The sequence below is a fragment of the Poromitra crassiceps genome (genome assembly GCF_964638095.1).
Source record: "Poromitra crassiceps genome assembly, chromosome: 10".
NCBI classification, from domain to species: Eukaryota; Metazoa; Chordata; class Actinopteri; order Beryciformes; family Melamphaidae; genus Poromitra; species Poromitra crassiceps.
The window spans coordinates 14095937-14118694 of NC_139631.1; the positions used below are offsets into that span (position 1 = coordinate 14095937).

The 22758-nt window shown below is 43.3% G+C and overlaps 2 protein-coding genes across 5 annotated transcripts in view; one reads left to right on the forward strand and one right to left on the reverse strand.

Moving 5' to 3' along the window:
• ercc8 (excision repair cross-complementation group 8) lies at positions 1 to 21899 on the reverse strand. Of its 4 annotated transcripts, none has more exons than XM_083645180.1 (12): positions 21782 to 21899; positions 17104 to 17199; positions 16763 to 16864; positions 16344 to 16467; positions 14312 to 14393; positions 11282 to 11350; positions 11019 to 11085; positions 10287 to 10390; positions 7256 to 7380; positions 3309 to 3506; positions 1017 to 1112; positions 1 to 280 (listed from the first exon to the last, which is right to left on the reverse strand). In XM_083645180.1, the coding sequence occupies exons 3-12, from the start codon at positions 16861 to 16863 to the stop codon at positions 215 to 217; spliced, it is 1032 nt and encodes a 343-aa protein (XP_083501306.1). In that variant the 5' UTR covers position 16864; positions 17104 to 17199; positions 21782 to 21899; the 3' UTR covers positions 1 to 214. The 4 variants fall into 4 exon arrangements, with proteins under 4 accessions (XP_083501306.1, XP_083501307.1, XP_083501305.1 ...); XM_083645181.1 differs by lacking the exon at positions 21782 to 21899 and adding an exon at positions 21683 to 21759; XM_083645179.1 differs by lacking the exon at positions 21782 to 21899 and adding an exon at positions 20968 to 21279.
• The window catches only part of ndufaf2 (NADH:ubiquinone oxidoreductase complex assembly factor 2), a 16202-nt gene continuing 14885 nt past the window's right edge, over positions 21442 to 22758 (forward strand). Inside the window, exon 1 of the mRNA XM_083645183.1 lies at positions 21442 to 21612. Coding sequence (XP_083501309.1) covers positions 21498 to 21612 — 115 coding nt within the window. The 5' untranslated portion in view covers positions 21442 to 21497. The remainder of the gene's footprint in view (positions 21613 to 22758) is intronic.

A 22758-nucleotide genomic window follows, 5' to 3' on the forward strand; every position in this document is an offset into this window, starting at 1 on the left:
GTAGCCTACTCTGCTGACATGCATTGTCTTTCAGGCATGGCAAGGTGTTCAAAATGTCGTTTTGCGTTTGAAGAGCTCCGTCTTCTTCTGTAATGGCATGATGATGCAGGTGAGATGATGCTAGACGCTTTATTTATCTTCACTTATTTCCCTAGGCCCCTCATTTGTTGACGCGCTTGTTGTGAAAGAGCTGTCCACATGCAAAACATGATCATTAGTCTTCATCGCTGCTCCACCTGTCCTCGAAGGCAGGGTTCACTGAAGACTGGCCAGCCGCTCCCTGTAAGGCACCAATACATTCATCTCAGTACATCCAATCAGTAAGGAATCCCCTTTCCTTTAGAGCACTTACATAAACCTAATACATAGTGCACACAGAAAGCATCGTACCGAATACCGATATAGGAGAAATATTGCAATCCATTAAATGAAACCAGAAACCGCAAACGCTTGCAACAACCTTACACGACATTACAGACGACAATTATTATTCAGCTCATCTGCTAAATACAGTGGCTGGTGAAACTGGAAAAGTAAAAGTGAGAGGTGTTTATCGGGACGTCATTTCATAAGCATGAGTAGAATGTAGTACGGCACGGCAGAGCTGACAGGGGGTGTGTGAGCGAGAGCGAGAGTGAGAGAGAGAGAGAGAGGGAGAGAGAGAGAGGGAGAGAGAGGGAGAGAGAGAGAGATTGCAGATTGTTGGGTGCCAGGTTTCCCTCATGTGGATGAAGGAGGAGGAGGATCTATCGAAATGTAATTGTGTCATACGAGGCACAGCCCATCTGGGATTGGATTTCTGCCATGAACACAAAAAGACAAAGGAAAAGTTTCACAGACATCGGATAAGCCTTGTGTGAAACTGCTCCTATTACAGACAGTAAGATCTCCTTTGCTCTAACCGTGAGCCTTGAAAATGCTGGAAATGAACATTTCTGTGTAAAAAAAAAATGCTTCCACAATATTTTCCTAATACATCTTTCCCACATCTCGTCTCTTATTGTTAGGGCTTGTACCTTCTTTGTGTCTTTTGGCTCTTCTTCTACATCCGGGGCACGGAGGACAGGAACCCACGCCAGAATGTTACAGTCTTTACCTCCACTATACAGCTCCTAGACAGAGAGGAACCAGGGCAATTAGGACACGGGAGAAGATCAAGTTCAAGATCAAGATTATTTTATTTATCCCAAGGGAAATTTGTCTTGGACATACAGGCTGCTACACACAGTACAAAAGTGCCATAACAAAGAACAACAACAAAGAATTATAGCGCATAGATAGCACACAAGCGCGAAAGAGCTGATGTTGCAGAATTACCTTCACCTCACAGTCAGCACCACCAGGGGGACACCAATAGAGAACCCAAGTGAACGTCACTTCCTGCTTTTCTCCCTGTACCAGCGTGTGAAAAATATGAATGGTGGTGAACGGAGCGATATGCTACCTTTTTGATCCCGTTTGAATTGTGCCACGGGAGTACACACGGCATGTTTGTCAATGTAAAAGGTAACTCTGCAAGTCGAGAAAGTCGCAGTTTGTGGTAAACTGTGGCACTATAAGTTATAAATCAGAAAGACTACACACAACCAGTCACATCAGTGACGTCTCTCCCGCCAGTCCATTGTTGTTGATGGTGTGACGTATATTGTGCGACACGAGATGTAGTTGATTAACAAAACTAAACCTTACGTTTCAGTTTCAGGACAAACTGCGACTTTCTTGACATGCATAGTTATCTTTTAAATTGACCAAATGTAACATGTGTACCCTGTGGCACAATTCAAACGGGATCAAAAAAGTAACATCCGTCTCCGCTCACCACTGTTGTATTTTTTCTGACGCTGATACAGGGAGAAAGGCAGGAAGTGACACTCACTTTGGCTCTCTATAATGTTCAGGACTGAGTGTAAAGTAATTATTAAGTACAAAACTGTGACCGCAAACAAGTGTGTTGCCTCTGGGGAGTGTTTGACTGTGTTGCCTCTGGGGAGTGTTTGACTGTGTTGCCTCTGGGGAGTGTTTGACTGTGCCGCGGGGGGGGGACGTTTGTTACATCAGCATCGAGGCATCCGACGGAACAACAGGCCAAATGCATTTCTAGGTACTGTGTGTCCAGTAGCCCTCCAGAGTGACAAGCTGCTGAGCTACATTCTTACACACGTGGGCTAATAAGTAGGGTGTGGGTCTGGGTAACGCTACGGACGTCCCCATAACTATCAATCACATCTTCCTTAAATCACTCATTAGTGTCTCTGTCAGCACGGCCATTATTATCTATAGAGGAGAATCAGAGTAGAAACAATTACCAGTGTGTTTTGTCATATGCCACGTTTGGATTACACAAGAAAAACCTCAATCACCTCAATTCTTTATAATGCTCTGTCATAATAACTGCATCTATCCGTCAAGTCTGGCATGTGTGTCAGTGGGCTTTTCTATTCCTTAATCGTTACCAGACTTAATAACTAGGATACACAGGTACAGAAAGCTCCGATGAAATGCCAGTGACACGCCCTTGTCCCATTAAGGGCTTTCTCACAATCACATCCTCCTAGGAACCCTTCACGGCTGATGACTAACATGAATGAAACTTTCCCTTTAATTATGAGTGTGTCACCGATCATTCTGGAAAGTAAAGTGAGCAACGCCAGCAGCTCTGTGACACCAGCTAAAGGAGATGATGACATGATGAGCTCCTCCCCGCTGCTGCACGGTAAACCTCCTCCACACACAGCTTCTGACAGCTGCATATCAGTGAGACACAGAGCGAGCATGCACAGGCTGAGAGCATGCACAGGCTGAGAGCAGCCGCTCCTATCGCACAATGGCTATTCCTGTATTTGCATTTATAGTAGTAGTAGCTCAGTATAGCTCGGGAGATGTTGACTTTAATAAGTAATAGGTAATCTCTCAAGAGGGAGTGGTTCATTTGAGACTACCACGGCAACTGCACACTATTGGGAGCCGCCACTACAATGACATGAGTACAACTGATGAAAAAAATCAAAGAAAGCGACTGTGAACCAACAGACATTGACCTAAATTTTCTATGCATGCAGGGACGAAATAGAGCAGAAATAAACAGGCTGCCCAGACAGACAGAAAAGAGGCAACAGAGTGGATAGATAGATGGAAACGCAGACAAACATGGCAATGGTCAGACAGACTGACCAACTGACCGATAGACGGACAGACAAAAAGGCACAGCAGCAGACAGTCTAATGGAGAAACGGTCAAAAAGGCAGGGGATGTTCTTCACGCAGGAGCAAAACTTCTCTCCATGCACCTGCTCCCTCAGTGACTCTCACCTGGTAGTCTGGGTGGAACGCGCAGCAGTCGACGTTGTTGTAGTGGCCTCTGAGCGTGGTGACCAGCTGACCCGTGTGGAGGCCGTACACGGCCACCGAGCTGCCGCACGGCACAAACACAAACTCCGGGCTGCAGCCGCGCGACACCGTGAACTTTAACCCCTTACGGCACTCGTTGGACACCTTCCCATAATTCACCTGGAGGGACACACGGAGTGGAGGGAGAGAATGGCCGGGTCACTGTTGGATCCAATATTTATGATTTTTCCTGACTGACATAAATCAATGTCCGTTTTGCTAACTCTTGATGCAAGCTTTTATATTTGCTCTTCACTATAGGACAGTGTTTCCAAAACTATGGGCCGGGACCCAATTTGGGTCGTGGACCCGTGGGGGGTGGGTCGCCACTCATTACCGTATGTTTTTTGTGAGTTTGGGTCCCAGGAAGACACAAAATGTATCTTTTGGGTCCCAAGACGAAAACGTTTGGGAACCCCTGCTATAGGAAGATCACCACATGCTCGACTAGTATTTACACTAAGCAGAGGCTAGAGGTAAAAAAAAACACAGAAGTGGAAGAGCTAAACTTCTGCACACTTAGGTCCATGCAAGTTTCTTATTTAACCAAGCTTTCGCCTTTCGGTCAAGTAGACCTTCTTCAGGGAATACCAATGAATGCCCTGAAGAAGGTCTCGTTGCCAGTGCTTACATTCATGCAAAACTGAAGCAATGGCCGCTTATCCTTTTTGTCACCAAAAGCAAGAACCTTGCAGAGTATCACATTAACTTGTTGGTGTGGAATGACTAGGCGTAACCATAGATATTATATTACTATAGATGGGTCACCGCAGGCTCTGCCAATTCTAAGAAATGGTAGCAGCAATTCTCCTAAATGGGCGTGGTCAACCATTGACTCAGACCTGCCGAAAGTCTCCTAAAGTCTCAGTGGAAAACCATGGGCAAAACTCATGTGACAAAATGACAGGAAGTGAGTTGAAGTTGGGCCGTCTTGCTTGAAATCCCCTCGTCTTTGGCGTAACCCATGAAGCAGGCTGCAATGTGTTGGTAATGCATTCCTTTCACTTTTCTTATGTGCGAGGTTCATCAAACAAGATGTCTCCATGGGGCTCATAGAGGAATTAATCTATAATAAGCCATCATCTAAGTCTAAGCCCGCAAAAGAAGGTACATCTACAGCCGTCATTCCCAAAGATTGGGTCACGGCAAGCATTTTATTTGGGTCGCCAAATACATTTGCAGATTTTCTTCCATAGTCTTTTATTTATTTATATCTTAAATATTAGTTTGTTTTACTGATGAGGAAAAAATGAGAGCTTGTTAACCCTAAATGCAGTTATTATTTCTCATTTATAAAGTTTAAAATATGTATATTGTTTTACTGATGAGTGGAAATAAAAACATTTTGATAGCCTAAATGCATTTATTTGGTCTCATTTATGAAGTATTTATTGTGATTATATTGTGATTTATCAAATGTCTATCTCTTCTAATTGGCTGGTTTATGTGGTAGAAAACATTAATTACCTATGCCAGTAAAACATATTTCTTGGATTCAATTTACTCTCTCATTCTGTTAAGCCCCTTTTAGACTGGCCAAAAATTCCACTAATATCCACAAATTAGTGGCGTTTTCTTCAGCCTAAAAGTTGCCAAGCCAGGCCGTTTAGCGACCCTGCAAGTGAGGTGGGTTTTTACGCAGCGGCTCTGCTCCGGCTGGCGATATAAATATTGGCGGTGATCCAACCCGTGATTTTCCGACCTTGTTACTCCTCCTGATTTACCGCCCCTTTTCCAGCGTGAGTCAGTGAGATTCAGTGATTCCCACAGGCTGAAATTCGACTTTCTTAAAAGTTAACTACTTTACATTGACGGAATATGCCGAGAGAAAGTGTCTCTCGTCATGCACGAGGGCACCCCACACAGACCAGCCCCAGGCGCATCGCCTGTGTCAAGTCAGCCAGAACGTAAGTAGGTCGTCTGCTTTAGCTCTTCAAAAATAAAGCCCTCATTGTAACGTTCACATTTTGAGTAATGCATTACAGCTTCACTATTATGTAATCTTAACATCAAAACGAGTATTTTGATACAATGTTTGCTGCTTCCGTTTGTTGAAACAGCTTTTTCCTCCTCCAATGTGCATCAGTGAGGCTATTTACTTGTTTAAATGACATTAGTTTGACATTTTTACCCAGAAGTTTCCGTTTTGTTTTGGCTGGTGGCCTGACACTGCGTCTGAACAGCCGTGAGAGAAGGGAAAAGGGAGGGGGAAGAGACAGCCTGCCCGCAGCAGTGGAGAAACACAGGTTCAGAGTGCGATCTAAAAGTTTAAAACGCGATGCTGCTGCTGCTGCTGCCACCCCCTGCTGCTCTCCTGCAATTCCCGGGTAACAAAAACACATGTACTAGTGGGACTTTTGATGTAAAAAAATGTATTATATTCTCATTCTGATCTACAGTAACCAAGTCATTTTGTTATATTCTCATTCTGATCGACAGGAACCTTTCAGTCCGTCGTCTTGTGCGACAGCCAGAAGATGGAAGCATGCCTAGCATAGCAACTATAGCAAGGAGCAGCGAGCCATTAGAATAGGTGAGTGTGTGCGAGCCCAGGGCAGTGACAGGGTCACCCCCCGGTGTTTGGACAGGGTTAGGTTTCTGTGGAGTGGGTTTCTGTGTGCAGGTGGAGAGCGGGTGGGTGGGAGCTCTCTATGGGCAACACTGAAACCCACTCTGAACCCCTAGTGAAAGCCAACACTATCCAGAAACCACATGCAAATAAAAGATACAAAACATGTTGTATGATATCACATGGATTAAATCCCCCTTCAGGGTGGTAAGAAGGGAAAACTGCACATTACGTGAATCAGAGGCTATAAACTATTTTTCTTCATGGTTTGAACCAAGTTCACGCTGCTACACTGTTCTCTGCTCTGTTGTCATCTCTGCTCTGTTACGATGGAGGCCATAACTGATGAAATAGACGAGGATGGACTGTTGACACTTCTGTCTCCTTTGAGAGACCATGGCTGCTGTGATGATGGGAGCAAGGATATTCTGGCATTGAACTTGTTAAACACCCTGTACGTGGAGGTGACATCGACTCTCTACTACTTAAAAGAGAGGCCTTTTGGATTTTCACCCTGGACACTCGAGCCCCAAAAGGGCTGAACGAAGATTTTGACTTGCGGCCATTTTTGTAGTCATTTTTGTAGTCCTTTTGCAGGTGTGCTTGTGTGTGTTAATCTCATTATGTCCACATTGTAAAGAATATTGCTCTGTCTAGTATCCCTGTCCTGTGTCATTTTCTTCACAGCTGTGGTATCTTCATATACTTGTTTACTACTACCACAATTTCAAAGTAGTAGAGACCACCTTGTAATAGTTACATCACACTTTCTTCTTAAATATTACATTTCATTATGAAGGTTTGTACCTGATAACCCTAGTTTATGTGATATTCAAGTTGTTCTGAAAACTTCCATTACTTGTCCTTTGAGCCAATTACGTTTTGATATTGCCAGTTGCTATTTGATTATTATGTATACTGGTCGAACAAGTGCACTGTATGTTTAATTCTATGTATCACATGATGTGTCAGGTGACCCCTGCGAGGGTACTTAAGGGGTGTGTCCCTACACTTCATTCATGTCTGAGGAAGGGCTTTGCCCGAAACGTCACTTTTTTGTGGTCAAATAAATATTTGGGAGCAGCTGCCAGTGTGCGGACTCTATTTTCATTACTTATGATGGGAGCAAGGGCCTCTAATGTTGGTGGTGCCCGAGAGCAAAAGTCTAGTTTACACATCTATTGCTCATAAACCAATTTCCACGCCATTACCTCTAGGTATCGGCCTATCATATATTCCACTGAAGTTCATATTAACTACTAATGTCTCTCTCACTCACTCACTCACTCCCACGCCTTACCAGTGTGTTTTCTCCAGTGGCGCTATTCCACAGTCGCATGCGGTCATCGGTTCCCGTAGTGAGGAGGTAGAGACCATCTCCAGTAAAGCACAGGCCGTTCACTCTGCCGTTATGGGCTGTGTTCACTGGTCAGAGACAGGCAAACATATCAATGACGACTCTACATACTGTACTTACACACTATCAATACCATATCACACACACAAATATGGATTCATAAATTCATATTCATAAATTCTGTCGATCTGGGGTTTTCAAAGTGAGACTGTGGGCCTCCCCCCAGACAATGCTTGGAAAAAGGCGGCCGCCTTGCTCAATTCCTGGATGCCTATGGGATCATGATTACGATATTTGATCTCATAGACACTCGACAATTGAGCCAAGATGGCCTGATAGCTGATATTGCTGTTTGACACACTTCAGGCTACACTAAATACATAAAGAAGTTATGTCTGATGACATTTCTTTGTTTCTTTGTTTCAAAGCGGGAGGCCCGCCTCCCGCTTTGAAAAGCCCTGCTGTAAATTCTGACAGGAGCCGTACGACAAGGAGGACTCAAACATGAACATTGCTGTTATCAATCATAGTCCAATACAAGCCACCATGTTATTTACATAGCATTCTTACATTCTTACCCTCTCCTCTCCCCTCCATCTGTCTAAGACAGTGATAATCAACCCGAGGCTCTAGAGCCACATGCCAGAGATGGGGACTTGGGACTTGAGTCGCACTTAAGTCACCCACCCAGTGACTTGAGACTCGTCCTTCAAAGACTTGAGACTTGACTTGGACTTGAGGTTTGGGACTTGTGAACAATCTTTATTTGTTATTTGTATTTTTTTGGTACATTAACATTAAGGAAATGTCTACTAATGTCATTCAATCAACTGCACACTGCATGCTAATAGATAAAGGAGTGAGGATAATACAGTGCATGCTTTGAATTCATTAGTGTTCTAAGCAGACCGGATTGCATGCAGCAGATGATAGAACACTCATCCATAAGAGACTTGAGACTTGACTTGGACTTGTGACTCAAAGACTTGAGACTTGACTTGGACTTGAGCTCAAAGACTTGAGACTTGACTTGGACTTGCACAAAATGACTTGTGAGCATCTCTGCCACATGCGGCTCCTTTATGGGTGGTTGTGGCTCTTTTAAGTCCTACTTAAAATAAATAAATGAAAATCTAAGAATAAATAATGGGAGTCAAGGCACTTTTGGGGCTCTTTCAAAGATTTGTTTTTGTCAATGTGGCTCTTGAGTAGGAAAAAGGTTGAGTAACACTGGTCTAAGGATACTTTCATCTACATCAGGGGTGCACAAATTATTTCCCATGAAGGGCCAAAACTCAATCTGGGTGGAGGGCCGAGGGCCAAACATAAACGTTGTGGAATTACATTAAAATGTATTGTGTTTTATAGAAAATTAACATTCTAAATCTAAAATAACATTTCAATATACCGTAATAATCTACTTTTTATCTGTTTGGTAATTGTAATAATTTGCAATTGGTTATATATATTTAAAAAAACATCTGCATTTGTGGGGAGCTTAAACATTTAATCAGTAAACACCCAGTTAAAAACAGTTGTATTTTCCACCTTTGTAATCAACAGAGAAATTTGACTTAATTCACAACTTGAAAAATCCTCAAGGTACTTTGAAAATCAGTTTCGTAGTGGCGACGTATATTGTACTCTTTCAAAACAGCCACTCTCTGTCTGCAAATGAGACAAACCGCTGTTGAATTTACTTCAGTAAAAAAATACTCGTCTTGCCACTCCGTCCTAAACTTTCTTTTGTCAGTGTGCCACTGCCGTGATGATGATCTGTCCATCTTGCTGAGCTGGTGTAAAACCAGTGACTGGGGAGGGATCAAATATCAGAGCTCACCCCCCAACCAGGTGATTCAGCCAACCAATCAGGAGCAATCAATCCTCAGATAGCAATGCCTCATACCCGTGTGATAGAGTCGGGGAGAGAGAATACCAGCTGCACAAAATTAACGTTAACGTAGATAGAAGAGTCCCGACATCTCCATTCAGGCGCGGACTGCATAATCGGGCACGTTGGGCAACTGCCCGGTGGCCTGGCCTGCAGAAAAAAAAAATCACCCCCAAATCCGTGGCGGGCCAAAAAAAAAAGAGCGCGGGCCAAACTTGGCCCGCGGGCACCAAATTGGGCACCACTGATCTACATGCTCTTTATTCTAGCTTATTGCTCCTGGCACCTAGCCATTAAGAAATGCAGGTGTTACACTCCTTAGCCCAAGAAGGCTAAGCTAAACTGGTTTTGTCTCTCGGTTTTTTTCCCTCCTTAGCTAAGTCCTACAACATAGACAAGTCCCCAGGCAGGAGGCAGATATGTGGAGAATGTTAACCTCTCCTCCAAAGACAGAAAACTTAGCTGTTAACCTGAATAGTTAATTTATGATCTTCACAGCTGGAAGGTAGGAAGCATTTCATAGAGGCGTAGATGTGCATGCCCATCAAATGTTTTGAGGCAGGCTCACTTCAGGCAGAGCAGGCTTTGCTATGGTTTACCATCCACAAGCAACACTTGCGCCCCAAATATGACAGTAATCGGTGCAGCGGTCATTAAGAGTGTTAAAATTACAAACATAGGATTCATTTAGTTTCTACTTCTATATATAATTTTCGGAGCTTTCGCCTCTGCTCCTGTTGTTACAGCAAGGTCTTTCTCTTGTGTCGCACCGATATGAGATATCTGCCATGTTGTGAGGTGCCAAAAGAACAACATGGAGTGTTGGAAGTAGAGTGTTGTGCAAGAGGGAGAAAAATATATGACAGGCTAAGGCCCGAGCCGTTACCCTGCCAGCGACACCCCACCAGGGAGCTGTCTGACAACCATGTGTGTGCCTTTGTGTCCCTCTATGCCCGTATGCCTCCCAGCGTTCTCCTTCTCTCGGTAAAGGGTGACAAATGTAGCGAGAGCTCGGCCCGCTCGGCTTTAAATAAACAATTGAATGACAGACGGAAGAGAAGGAAACAAGACAGGTGACAGTACCTGCCTCAGAGGCGGCTTTGGACTTGTCTCCGTTGTGCTGGTCCAGAGTGAAGAGGCTGTCAGCGGCCCGACGCACGTCCCACACACGCACCCTGCTATCTGCACTGAGGAAGCAAGCGTGGGACATTCGTTTGTGTTGTTTTGTCCCTCATGGTTCATTCATGCAGATATGCTGCTTGGAAACGAAACCAAAATAAGCTCCAAGGTTGATGATCCAACTAAGAAGTGGAATCCTGGGGTTTACAGGCTCAGACTGAACAGCTTCAATGGGTTAAAAGAGCATTATATATATATATATATATATGGCGGGACTTGACATTCTACTCCACACAATATAATATAACATCATACCTCTCTGTGCATCACTCCTTCAGTTGTTTTCAAAACCACTTAGAGTCCAAAGGGACGGCAGCACACAGATCCCAATGGGTTAATTAGCGAGTGTAATGCAGCCTAACGCAGGTGGGTACTCCCTCTACCATATGCTATACTGGCAATCCCAGGGAACGGGCTAGTCGAGTGCCACTGTGCCATCCGACTGCGGCGGTATGGTGCCATTATCCTTGACGCAGGTTGCCAACGTGGCCAGATGGTTGGGAATTGAGGTGACAAGAAACGCTGGGCTACAACAAGGTGGGAATCACCTGCACTTGGCATTATACTTTGATAAGGCATTGGGGACGAGCTGGATGATGGTTCTGTATGGTCAGTAGATGGTCAGTAGGGCCCTACCTGGCAGTGGCCAAGATGTGCTCGTATCTGGGTGACCATTGTACCGACAGGACCTCTGCTCTGTGACCTAAGGGGAGAAGACGTTATTACTTATGTTTTCAGCTATGTGTGTGAGTACATGTGTGGGAGAAATAGGGAGGTACAATGAAAAGGAGTGTGTGTGTGTGTGTGTGTGTGTGAGACTGTGAGTGTGTGTGTGTGTGTGTGTGTGTGTGTGTGTGTGTGTGTGTAGGTGTGTGTGTGTGTGTGTGTGGTCTACTAACCCTGAAGAACGTGAATGCGTGCGCCAGACTTCAAGTCACACAGCTGTATTTTCGGGTCTTTGGTGCCGACTGAAAAGGCAGAGAGAAAGTGGCAGTTTAGAGTGGATCAAATGGACTCATTAAGACGGCCAATAATTCTGTTTAAAACACTATTAAAGAAAATGCCATTGCACTTGTATAGGATACATTAATAAAACAACATTTTGGTCCTCAATACCTTCGCCAGGTGTATGTGTTTAAAAAAAGACTTCTTAAAAAGCTGAAAATCCATGCAAAGTACATTGTACAGGCTAATTTACTGTGACTGTTTTCTAATTATGTGTTAACATTTATTGAATCTTACTTAACGAAATGAGCACATTTGAAGGATCTCGCTTGAGAAATATGTGAGAGGTGCTTCAGGAGGGGAAAAAACTGGCGTCCCGGTTTCTGACAGATGAGGTGTGGTGAATAGGACAACTGGCTGATACTACCTTCTGATAAACATGAGCAGACACACCCAGCACTCACACATGGGATAAGGGCAAGCTGGATGGTGGCATTCAACAGACAGCAAAGAAGATCTTTAGAGCAGAGGTGCCCAAATTTTTTACCATGAAGGGCCCAAACTCAATCTGGGTGGAGGGCCGAGGGCCAAAAATAAATGTTGTGGAATTACATTAAAATGTATTGTATTTTATAGAGAATTAACATTCTAAATCTAAAATATCATTTCAATATAATAATCTACTTTTTATCTGTTTGGTAATTGTAATAATTTGCAATTGGTTATAAATATTTATATTTAAATATGTCCTCGAGTGCCCACCGCCCGGGTGGGGTCGTCAAAAGGGCCTTTGTGTGTGTGGAGTTTGCATGTTCTCCCCGTGCCTCCTGGGGGTTTCCTTCATATAGGAACCCCCTTCACCAAAAACATGCAATATCCTGGTTGCTAATGTGGTTCCTCCTCTGGTCGTTAAGGGCGCCTGTTCGGAGGGAGGGGGAACCGGTTGGAATAGCGTGAACCTCCCACGTGCTATGTCCTACCAGTGAAGCTTCCCCTGTCAGGTGAAAAGAAGCGGCTGGCTAACTGTCCATGTCTCGGAGGAAGCATGGAGCCAGTTTCGGCTCTCCCCAGATAGGCAGAGGGTGGAGTAGCAACCAGGATAAATAAAAGTAAAATTTGCACTAAGGGGGATAAAAAATGGGATTAAAAAAAACAAAAACAGAAACAGAGCGCGGGCCAAACTTGGCCCGCGGGCCCCAAATTGGTCAGCACTGCTTTAGAGCATGGGTTAGAGCAGTGGTTCTCAAAGTGGAGGTTGGGACCCCGTGGGGGGTCGCGGGACACCACTTGAGTGGGTGGTGAGAAGAACTACAGAATGTGTGAAATAAAACTATTAAAAAGAGCACATCTTGAGCATAATTGTTAGATTTTGTTTGTTTTGTTTACAAAATTCTCATGTGCAAACAAACATCTGTATGCTTCTACCACCTCCGGGGATAGTGAGGGTCACAAGCCTCTGGCACTGTTATTTTGGGGGTTGGGGGCTGAAAAGTTTGGGAACCCTTGGGTTAAAGAGGAAGTCTAGTGTAGTTTATTGTAGGGCCACTATTATTATTATATTTATTATTAGATTAGAGTTAGGGTAGATTAGGGTTAGGGTAGGGTTATTATTAGATTATTATTATAAGGCCACTTTGGCCTTTCATAAATACAAACTCATTGGGGCATCGCGGCCAAGGCCAAAACCAATGGTTATTAAAATCATTTTTTCAGTCACTTTTCCTCAACAAAATAAATATCCCAATATAACAATTTAGTCCTGCAGTGTGATACAGCGCGTAAGATGGCTCAGACTGCAAAGTTAGTTACATGTCCAGTAAGACACGATACTGTTAGTGTAACTGAATTACAGATCCCCCCTAAGCACCTCACAATTTACAGAGGTTGCTTGGGAGAAATCTCTTACTACTGTTGTCAGTGTAGGAAATGTTAACAATATATTGGGGTTCATTTTTGCCCCCACTGTCTAAAAGAATTTGGGCATTTACAAAATTCTGGGGGTACTTTAAAAATAGTAATTAGTGCATACATTTGCTAAAGCATAGTGTGAATAGCTCTGTTTGTGTGTGTGTGTGTGTGTGTGTGTGTGTGTGTGTGTGTGTGTGTGTGTGTGTGTTGTCTCGTTGTCTTCTTCTGGCAACCAGCTTGCAGGTGCTGAGTGTGTGTTAGAGATGGAAATGGAAATTAAATGAATTGAAAGGAAATACAATTATCAAAATATTGGGGGCAATTTTTGCCCCTTGATCATGGTTTTTAGGGGCATTCTGAGTGTGTGTGTGTGTGCGTGCGTGCGTGCGTGTGTTTGCGTGCGTGCGCGTGCGTGCGTTAAAGGATTCACCTGTGGGCACATGTGTATGTGTACATAGTGAACAGGTATGAGTAACCAGTTGGGCCTGCTTGGTGGCATGATGATGGAGCACTTAGATTCCTACCACGTTTCTCCACAGAAATCTGTTTACTGCACTCAAATCTGTGTCTAACCCCCTTCTGACTCTCTGGTCCCCTTCACACAGGTACCTGACACTCCCCCTTCTGACTCTCTGGTCCCCTCCACACAGGCACCTGACACTCCCCCCTTCTGACTCTCTGGTCCCCTCTAGACAGGCACCTGATATTTTTGTTTTTGCATGTTATTGTTTTTTTGCCGGGGGGGTTCCTATCTGGAGGAAACCCCAGGGAAGCACGGGGAGAACATGCAAACTCCACACAAAAAGGCCCTTTGTGTTGATGCCCCCACCTGGGCAGTAGGCACTGAGGACATGGGAATGGGGACACACCCTCAGCGCCCACAGCGTCCCAGGCAGGAATCCAACCCAGGACCTTCTTGCTGTGAGGCGACAGCTCTACCACTGCGCCACCCCCAGGCACCTGTCACTTTGTACCTTGGGGTTAAGGCTGGGGGTACAACACAAGGAGGGCGGTGACTGTGGCGTGCTGTACTGAGGCAGGAGAAAAGACCTGATGACAGACAGACACATGCCCACCTGCAATAAGGCTGTGCCTCCTGGCGATGGGGGACATGTGGTGGCAGTAGACGTTTCCTTCAAACTGGAATAACTCAGCTGGCTGAAGAATGACAGAAAGACAGAGAATAATCAGCTGTGACCAAGCCTCAGGAGGACTGCCTTGTACTATGGAGAAATAGCCTGTGTGTGTGTGTGTGTGTGTGTGTGTGTGTGTGTGTGTGTGTGTGTGTGTGTGTGTGTGTGTGTGTGTGTGTGCGTGCGTGCGTATGCGTGTGCGTGTGCGTGTGTGTGCGTGTGTACAATATGCAGCCAATCCCTGTTGTCACTTAAAATGCAAACCAAAATCAGTCAAGACTGAAGAATGAACAGTAATGCAGTGTTGTTCATTAGTGAGAGAAAAATGGAGATGGGATATATTATATAGGAGAGAAATGGAGGAAATATATAACGCTGGAAATAATAATGTCATATTTTATTTGTTATATTTTATGAGTAAAATATGTGATCCTCTGTCCAGACGGAGTGCTCTAATCTGAGATCAAATGGTCAGATTGAATTTATTGAAGACATAGACCCGTCCCATTGAAAGATTTTGCAACTTTTTTGGTTAAATAAATAAAGCAACTTCTCTTCTTAATTTAACAAAAAGAACCGATAAGAATAGAATTTTAACAATACCAATCCCTATCTATATGACCAATATCGAATGAATTTTGACCAATAACACATGCGTTTAATAACCACCACCTGTGTGTGCTACAAAAATGTTCTTTGTGCCACTGATTTTTCTTTAGCTGACCACCTAATAAAGTTAGCGTACAGCCCTGGGCATAGCAGCTCGGAGCATGGGAGTCAGTGTGCCTGCCCTGAGCAGCAATGGCGGTTACAATGCAAATTCTTCTTTTACAAGCACAAATAGCCTCTCTGTGACCTATCTGCCAGCTTGTGCCAACACAAGCATGGACAGAGGGAATGTGTGGAAACACACACGCATGCGCGCGCGCACGCACACGCACACACACACACACACACACACACAGACACAGACGGCTCTGTTTGTGCATAAAAAATACCATAACCATGCACATACACTGTAGGGCTGGGTATTGGCAAGGATCTCACGATACGATGCGTATCACGATACTTGGGTCACGATACGATTGTATCACGATATATTGCGATGCGATACATATTGCGATATATTGCGATATTCTACAGAATTTACTCAAAATTAAATAATAGAGCTAAAGATACAACACACTGTGTACCACCCAGGTAGTGTAATAATATGTACATCACTTTATACTGATAAGTTAGTGGACAAATTTAGTCAAAACTACTGAGTGTTGAGTGTTACTGAATGCATCGATATGGGAAATATCAATACAGTATCGATTAGGGGTGGGAATCACCAGATGCAGAGGCCTGGCATGGCATGGCCTGCAAAAAAAAATAAAAAATGTTTTTTTGTTTTTTTTAATATCGCAATACTTGGCGTCCAAGTATCGATACAGTATCGGGAAATAAAATATCGCGATATATTGCCGTATCGATTATATTGCCCAGCCCTAATACACTGTATGCACACAACACTTACAGTTATTAACATACACAAACACACACACAATCACAAGTGTGAGAGTGCACAACTACATACTAATATTTGAATGGGAACAACCAAGCTTCGTCATGTGTGTGTAACATACAGAGAGAAAGGCACAGAGAGTCAAACTAATGAGACGGTTAGTGGGGTTGTGACTGTCCCCTGCTTGACCTTTTGAGGTAACCATGGCACCAGTGTAACTCTAGCAGAGCAGAGAGCCTGCCATATGGGGCCGTGTGGCACAGAAAGGTAGGAAGCATGAAGCAGATAATAAGAGAGACAGACAGGGAAGAGATGGTGAGGTGAGTGAAACGGTTTGTTTAATTGGAGCTATAAGGAAAAGGAAACCAATGTCAAGTCATCCGGACGGTCATTAAATCAAACAATCTCTAATAGGCTAAATATGACACATAGCATTACAGATGAGAGGAATATAATAATCTTTACCTTCAGTGTCTCTGTGTCCCACACCTTCATGGTCTTGTCAAAGGAACTGGAGACAAATATGCCTGTGTCATGAGGATACCACTGGACCGTCTCCACACTGAATTTGTGGACATATCGACTTGACCTAAACAAATAACAGGTACACACACACACACACAAACGCACACACCCTTATGTCACCATGTCCACATAAAGACAAAAAGAAGAAGAAGAAAACTTCCGGCAGACTCTCATATCACAGGTTTCATGGTCTGCCTCCACCAATAATGTTCAAAATCCAATACTGTATCAATACTGCTAATATAGCGTTACTGAACATAGTAATATGTCCTATTTCTGGAGAAAGACACAGTTTGTGCAGGGTTACAATGCAATGCTACCCTCTAGTGGATGGAGTGAGTGAATGGGAGAAACGTCACCTGCCTACTGTGCAGATTGCCTTGCAGCTGTACTGGGGTTTCCCACTGCTGTTCTCCAGGTCATAGATGACGATCACCCCGTCTGCACCTCCAGACAACATGCTGAACAACAGAGAGTGTTTGGCTTCAGAACGCTGCAATAACCCATACTTGCAAGTCTTGCTGCAGCACGAGTTCTCACATTCTACAGTATTTACTATTTAGCCAATACATATTAATATGATATAAGATAGACCTGCAGTGGCTGACTGCTACATTTGGCAGGAAAAAGCATGCTGTAGCTTCAGTGAGAACAATAATATTCGCAGGACAATAGTGCTAAATTGTGGAGGCACACTTACTATCTGCCCTCTACCACTTCAATGTCTATGGTGTTAATGCCGTTGCCATGGATTCTGTCCACATCTCGGTCATGATTCAACTTCAGACTGAGGACCCTTTGGAGGGAGAGAAGGAGAAAGAGGTTTGTAACACTGGACATTTCTGAGCATAATCCATAACTGGGAGTCAGACTTTAAAAGCCTAATGTTAAATAAACAGCCAACAAAACATTTGATAACATTTAAATAATCCACGTGAGGAAATTGGTTAATTGAAGCAGAAAAACAGCTAAAGGATAGAGCAAAGTAAAATAGACTATGAATAAGAATGGTCATCAAGTGTCTGTGTGACATGTGTGAGGGCGTGCACTTTAAAGCGTATATCAAAATGTTCAATTTAACCATGTACTGTAGATTTAGAACTGTTGTACGGGTGGTGCAGGTTTTCATATGTCCTGTGCATTTATTTGTTTTTGACTCTGGGAACTTGGGAAAAACAGTCAAATTCCCCAAACTACTGTATCTCTGAACTATAACCAAATCACACAAATTATTCTATGTGTTCTCCGTTTGATACTAATGTAGTAATATTTTCTGACATTCACTGAGCCCCCCTGAATCTGCTTGGAGCATCCCACCTCCCACTTTGAAAACCTCTGGTGTCCACGATATGCCGAACTCAAGTTTTCGAGAGAGAAAAATCCCCTTCCGAAGTCATGAATACAACAGGACTGGACTGTTCTTGTGAACACGGTAAACACGGCCCTATTTGAAGGCAACATTATTGTGACCAGCCCATGACACACCTGTGCTATAATCGTGCTGTTTAATCAGCATCTTGATATGCCACACCTGTCAGGTGAATAAAGTACCATAATGTCCCTTTAACTTCCACAGTACCATAATGTCCCTTTAACTTCCACAGTACCATAATGTCCCTTTAAGAGATGGGCGAAAATACATCATAAAGTATTTTGATACAAATTACAAATACTTGCTCAAAAAATGTATCACAATACAAATACAAAATACTCGTCTGAAAAATGTATTTGAGATACAAATACGTATTTTGTATTTTGAAAATACATAAAAATACATTTTATAAAAACTGATAAAGAGCTGCAACAATTAGTCAATCCATCAATTCATTGCCAAATATTACATTAATTGCCTATTTTGATCATCTGTTCATCATTTTGAGCCATTTCTGTAAGGAAAATGTCCTAATTCTCTGATTCCAGCTTATCAAATGTGAAATTTTCTCGTTTCCTTAGATGGTAAATCATCTCTTAGTCCTCTGTGACAGTATTCTCCTTTGTGTACTAGGGTTGGCACCATGGACGATGGCATCGACCATCGTCGATGGGCCGACCCCCATCGAAAGCGTACCTTATCCCCAGTTCAGAGAAGTGGTAAAGCGGAGAGGAAGATAAGATAAGCAGAAGTCGTGTTGTGAAAATGTTAAGAAAGAAGAAACATCACGTTCTTTCCTGTTTTCAACCCAATGTAAGTAATGTTACAAGTCTTCAACTGTGAATTCAACTCGCCTGTTTCCAGGAACTCTCTCCATTACATACTATGTAGGCTGCCTGCTGCTGTGTTTTTCTATCTCTCCTTAAGTTAACGTAACCCAATGTTAGGTTCAAAACGGAGCCCACACAAATCTAACCTTAGCCACCAATAATTCTGCCCCTTTTCTGCCAGCTAGTTAAATTAAACACACACACGTTGTTGGTCACGATCTGTAACGTTAACGTTTGATTGTTTTGCGCCTTTCAATATTGCTGGTAGTGATAGCCTACTGTTTGAATCGCCTGGCTCTGTGCTGTAGTAGTAGCAGCCTATCCAAGCCCACTGGTCTCTCATGACATGTAGAGCTCAGCTGTCCTGTTGTAACCGTGAACGTACATTGCAGTGGCCCAGCCAAACGGCACCACATGGACTTCATAAATCATTAATTAACCCCACCCCCCGTCAACGACGATGCCAACGTCCATCGCGATGTTTCACTGTGGAACCATCGCGATGGTTATTTAGGTGACATCGCACAACCCTATTGTGTACCCTCTAACACATTACAGTTCTTTCATTTCAGTTTTAGCTGTTTTTCAGCACAGCTAATTTCTCCCTCACTTCAGCTGTTAATCACCTTCTGTGAGGGCTTTTGACTTACAGGCAGCATTTCTACATGTTAACCTCAAGCTTTGGAACTTTGACCATGTTAGCCCTAGATATCTGACATCATAACAGTATCCCTGGAGATGATGCGCCATGGCTGCAGTTATGGAAATCGCCGGCTCCACGGGCTCCCAAAATCATGACTGACAGACACCGCCCACCCACCTTGGTGCCATCGTGCGCCATCGGCTCATACTACATCAGAGTTGCTCGAGTGATATCACTGATGACATCACAACTGCCTGAGTAACATCACAGTTGAGCAATCAGTGGCTCGAGTGACATCACTGATGACATCACAATTGATCGAGTGACATCACTGATGACATCACTGATGACATCACAATCATGACCCACACTGCCGCCACACACACTGCCACCCACTTTGCCAATTTTAATTAAGAAGATAATGAGTTGTGTCTTGATACTTACAATATGATACACTGGTTTGAATATGCAGTAAACCGTTTCATTTGCAGATAGGCCAGTGCATGCAATATCTAATCATCAATTTATATTAGTAATTTATCTCTGGGGGAATTTCCACCAACACAAGGCTTCATACTAGACGCAGAAGTGATGTGAAGTCTGACTCAAGACCCTACTCTGCCTCTGATTTGTCGTTGAGTTTGTTCTGAGGGTAAGCCAATCAGAGGTAGAGTAGAAGTGACATGTCACATTTCTTTCCTCCACAGTTTAAATCTGTGTCAATGGTAAGAATGTGTCAATTTGAGAATAAAATAACATAAAATTAAAGAAAAAAGTATTTTATGTATTTAAAATACACAAAATACAAGGTTGGAAAGTATCTTGATACAAATTACATTTTATTTTTCTCGGTCCAGCCAAATACAAATTACAAAATACACAAATGTATTTGAAATACGTATTTTAAATACATGTATTTAAAATACTGCCCATCTATGAGTACCATAATGTCCCTTTAACTTCCACGGTACCATAATGTCCCTTTAACTTCTACAGTACCATAATGTCCATAATCGCAGTGTCGCTGAGCCCTTACGGTTACAAAACCATGACGTTTTAAACCGTGGTTAAAAGAAAATCAGTTAACCGCTGCATCCCTACCATGTCCACGACATCCAATGTCGCAACCACAAGCACACAAGTTCCATTTGAATGCAGCATAACACATCGCAAATGCCTTATTATGGTAGTGAAATGAAAGATTCAATGCATGGGCAACAGCTCTGGTGGACATCCCTGCAGTCAGCATGACAATTGCACGCTCCCTCAGACTGGCCAGCCCAAGTCACACCTGTGCAATAACCCTGCTGTTTAATCTGCATATCATCTATTATTATTATTATCTCAATATGCCACACCTGTCAGGTGGATGAATTATCTTGGCAAAGTAGAAGTGCTCATTAAAGGGATACTTCTGATTTCTGGAACGCTAGTCTTATTTGCTACTTAGCAATGGTGATGTTGATTGGTAGATTCCTTTCTCATGCATGGCTTGTGCTGAGAAAGGAATCTACCTAGTACCAATCATCATCATTGGTAAATAGGGTTCCAAAAATCTGGACTACCCCTTTAACACATTTAAACAAATCTGTGAACAAATTTTGGGAGAAATAAGACTTTTGTGGGGATAGAAAGTCTTTTATTTCAACATGTGGAAAAATGGGAGCAAAATCAAGTGCTGCGTTTGTATTTTAAGTGTATAGCTCCGTTCTCTCTCACCTTCTCGTTGACTCTACGCGTCTCAGACGGAGCGGGTCATCGAGACCAGCCTGTCTTGCTGAGAGAAATCCCAACATTGCTTGGAAAGAAACGGTTGTTGTTTGGGTTTTAACTAACGTTGATTGAGTTAGCTAACTAGCTTACAGGCTAGCATGTTTTCTATCGTGAAGTGAACGGTCAATCCGACCATAAACGTTTTGTATCCAATAAATCATATTCTATGTGCCTCTGGTTCCGTGACAATTTGGATCCTATTAACTTACTATTGGAGCATAAAATCTAATCTAATTTAACGTTAAATCACTTTCATTTATTTAGCTTCGCCAATCCAACGTAATGAGCGGCCATGTTGTTACGTATTGCGTTCATTCTATAACAAATGCAATCATTGGCTGGTCAAGTCCAGCCGTCCAGTCACAGAAAAGGTTATTCATTCCCACTGAACTCGTAAACCATTGCATAAACAAACAACCCTGCTGTCGCAGACAAATTAATATATAGACAGTTAACGCTACAGTTATCCCGTAAAAATGAGCAGGTTCGCTGGCGTTTTACGACGGACATTTGGAATTATACGTGAGCACGTTGGCACAGATCATTTAGGAAATAAATATTACGTAATCCCTGAACAGAAGACTTGGACAGGTGAGTCTTCGTTCGTGAACTCAAACTACTCTGACCTCTAGACACTCACTGTTAGCCAAGTCATACGTACCAGCAGTGACTATACGTTGATTATTAACGTTGCTTGTTTATTGTGTATGCATTCTTCTGTCCATGACTTCATAATCAATATACCCAGAGACACACTCACGCGTAGTCACCATAACACCGTAACGTGTTGTCATCGCTCCATGTGCTGACTGTATAGCCTATCTCTGTCTCTAGCTCAAAAGTATCGCCTCGACTAGATATGCAGGCCTATAATATAATGGCCGCATGATGAGTCACTGCTCTCCTACTAAAATATGTTGCTGTTCGTGTCACACCGGATAGACTGTCACTACACTGTGGATAGTGTGCCTTTGCCCTTGCAGTATATGATGCTGCCACTAGATGGTGCGCGCGGCTCAATAACAATTGAGAATTGCCATTTCAGAGGTTATTGTTAGGATTTCTCAGTCTGTATTTAAATGCAATTCGCTGCAGCACTTAAGATTTCCTAATTATGGAAGCAGACTTCGGTCACACAGTTCCACTGTCACTGACTTGCAAAGAGGAGAGTCTCCCCCACTGTTGAAATGATTAACGTTACTACTTCATGATGGGGATTTTAGAAGGAGGTCATATCTCCCCACTGAGACATGGCAGTGGTGGTACAGTATGTAATGCATAAGCCAAGTAGCAGAACTGTGTCATCAGGCTAATCCATGGTGGGACGCCAGTGGTGTCCTTCACGCCGCCTCTGACTGTTAGAAGGCCAAGGACACGCTCGCTGGCCTTGCACACTGAATATGAATGCCTGTCGTACTGTGAGTCCTCTCTTCCAGATGCCTAACTGCACTGTCATTTGCATATATATTTTTAAAGGAGGATGTCTATGAAATGAATATGTTGAGAGAGGTGTAGTCCCCCTTAATAAGGATCCAGCTGAGTGCGAGAGATGGATGATTTGCAGGTGGTCTTCAGTAACTAGGCACAGAGGCTGTTGGGAATTGGGAATTGACATAACTGACATTGGGACGTGATGACTAGTGCATTTTTATTTTTTATTTATTATTTTACTTTTATTTGTTTACCAGAGGTGTGAGTGGGCGCCAGGAGAGGAGGCGACCAGCTGAGCGAGCTCCG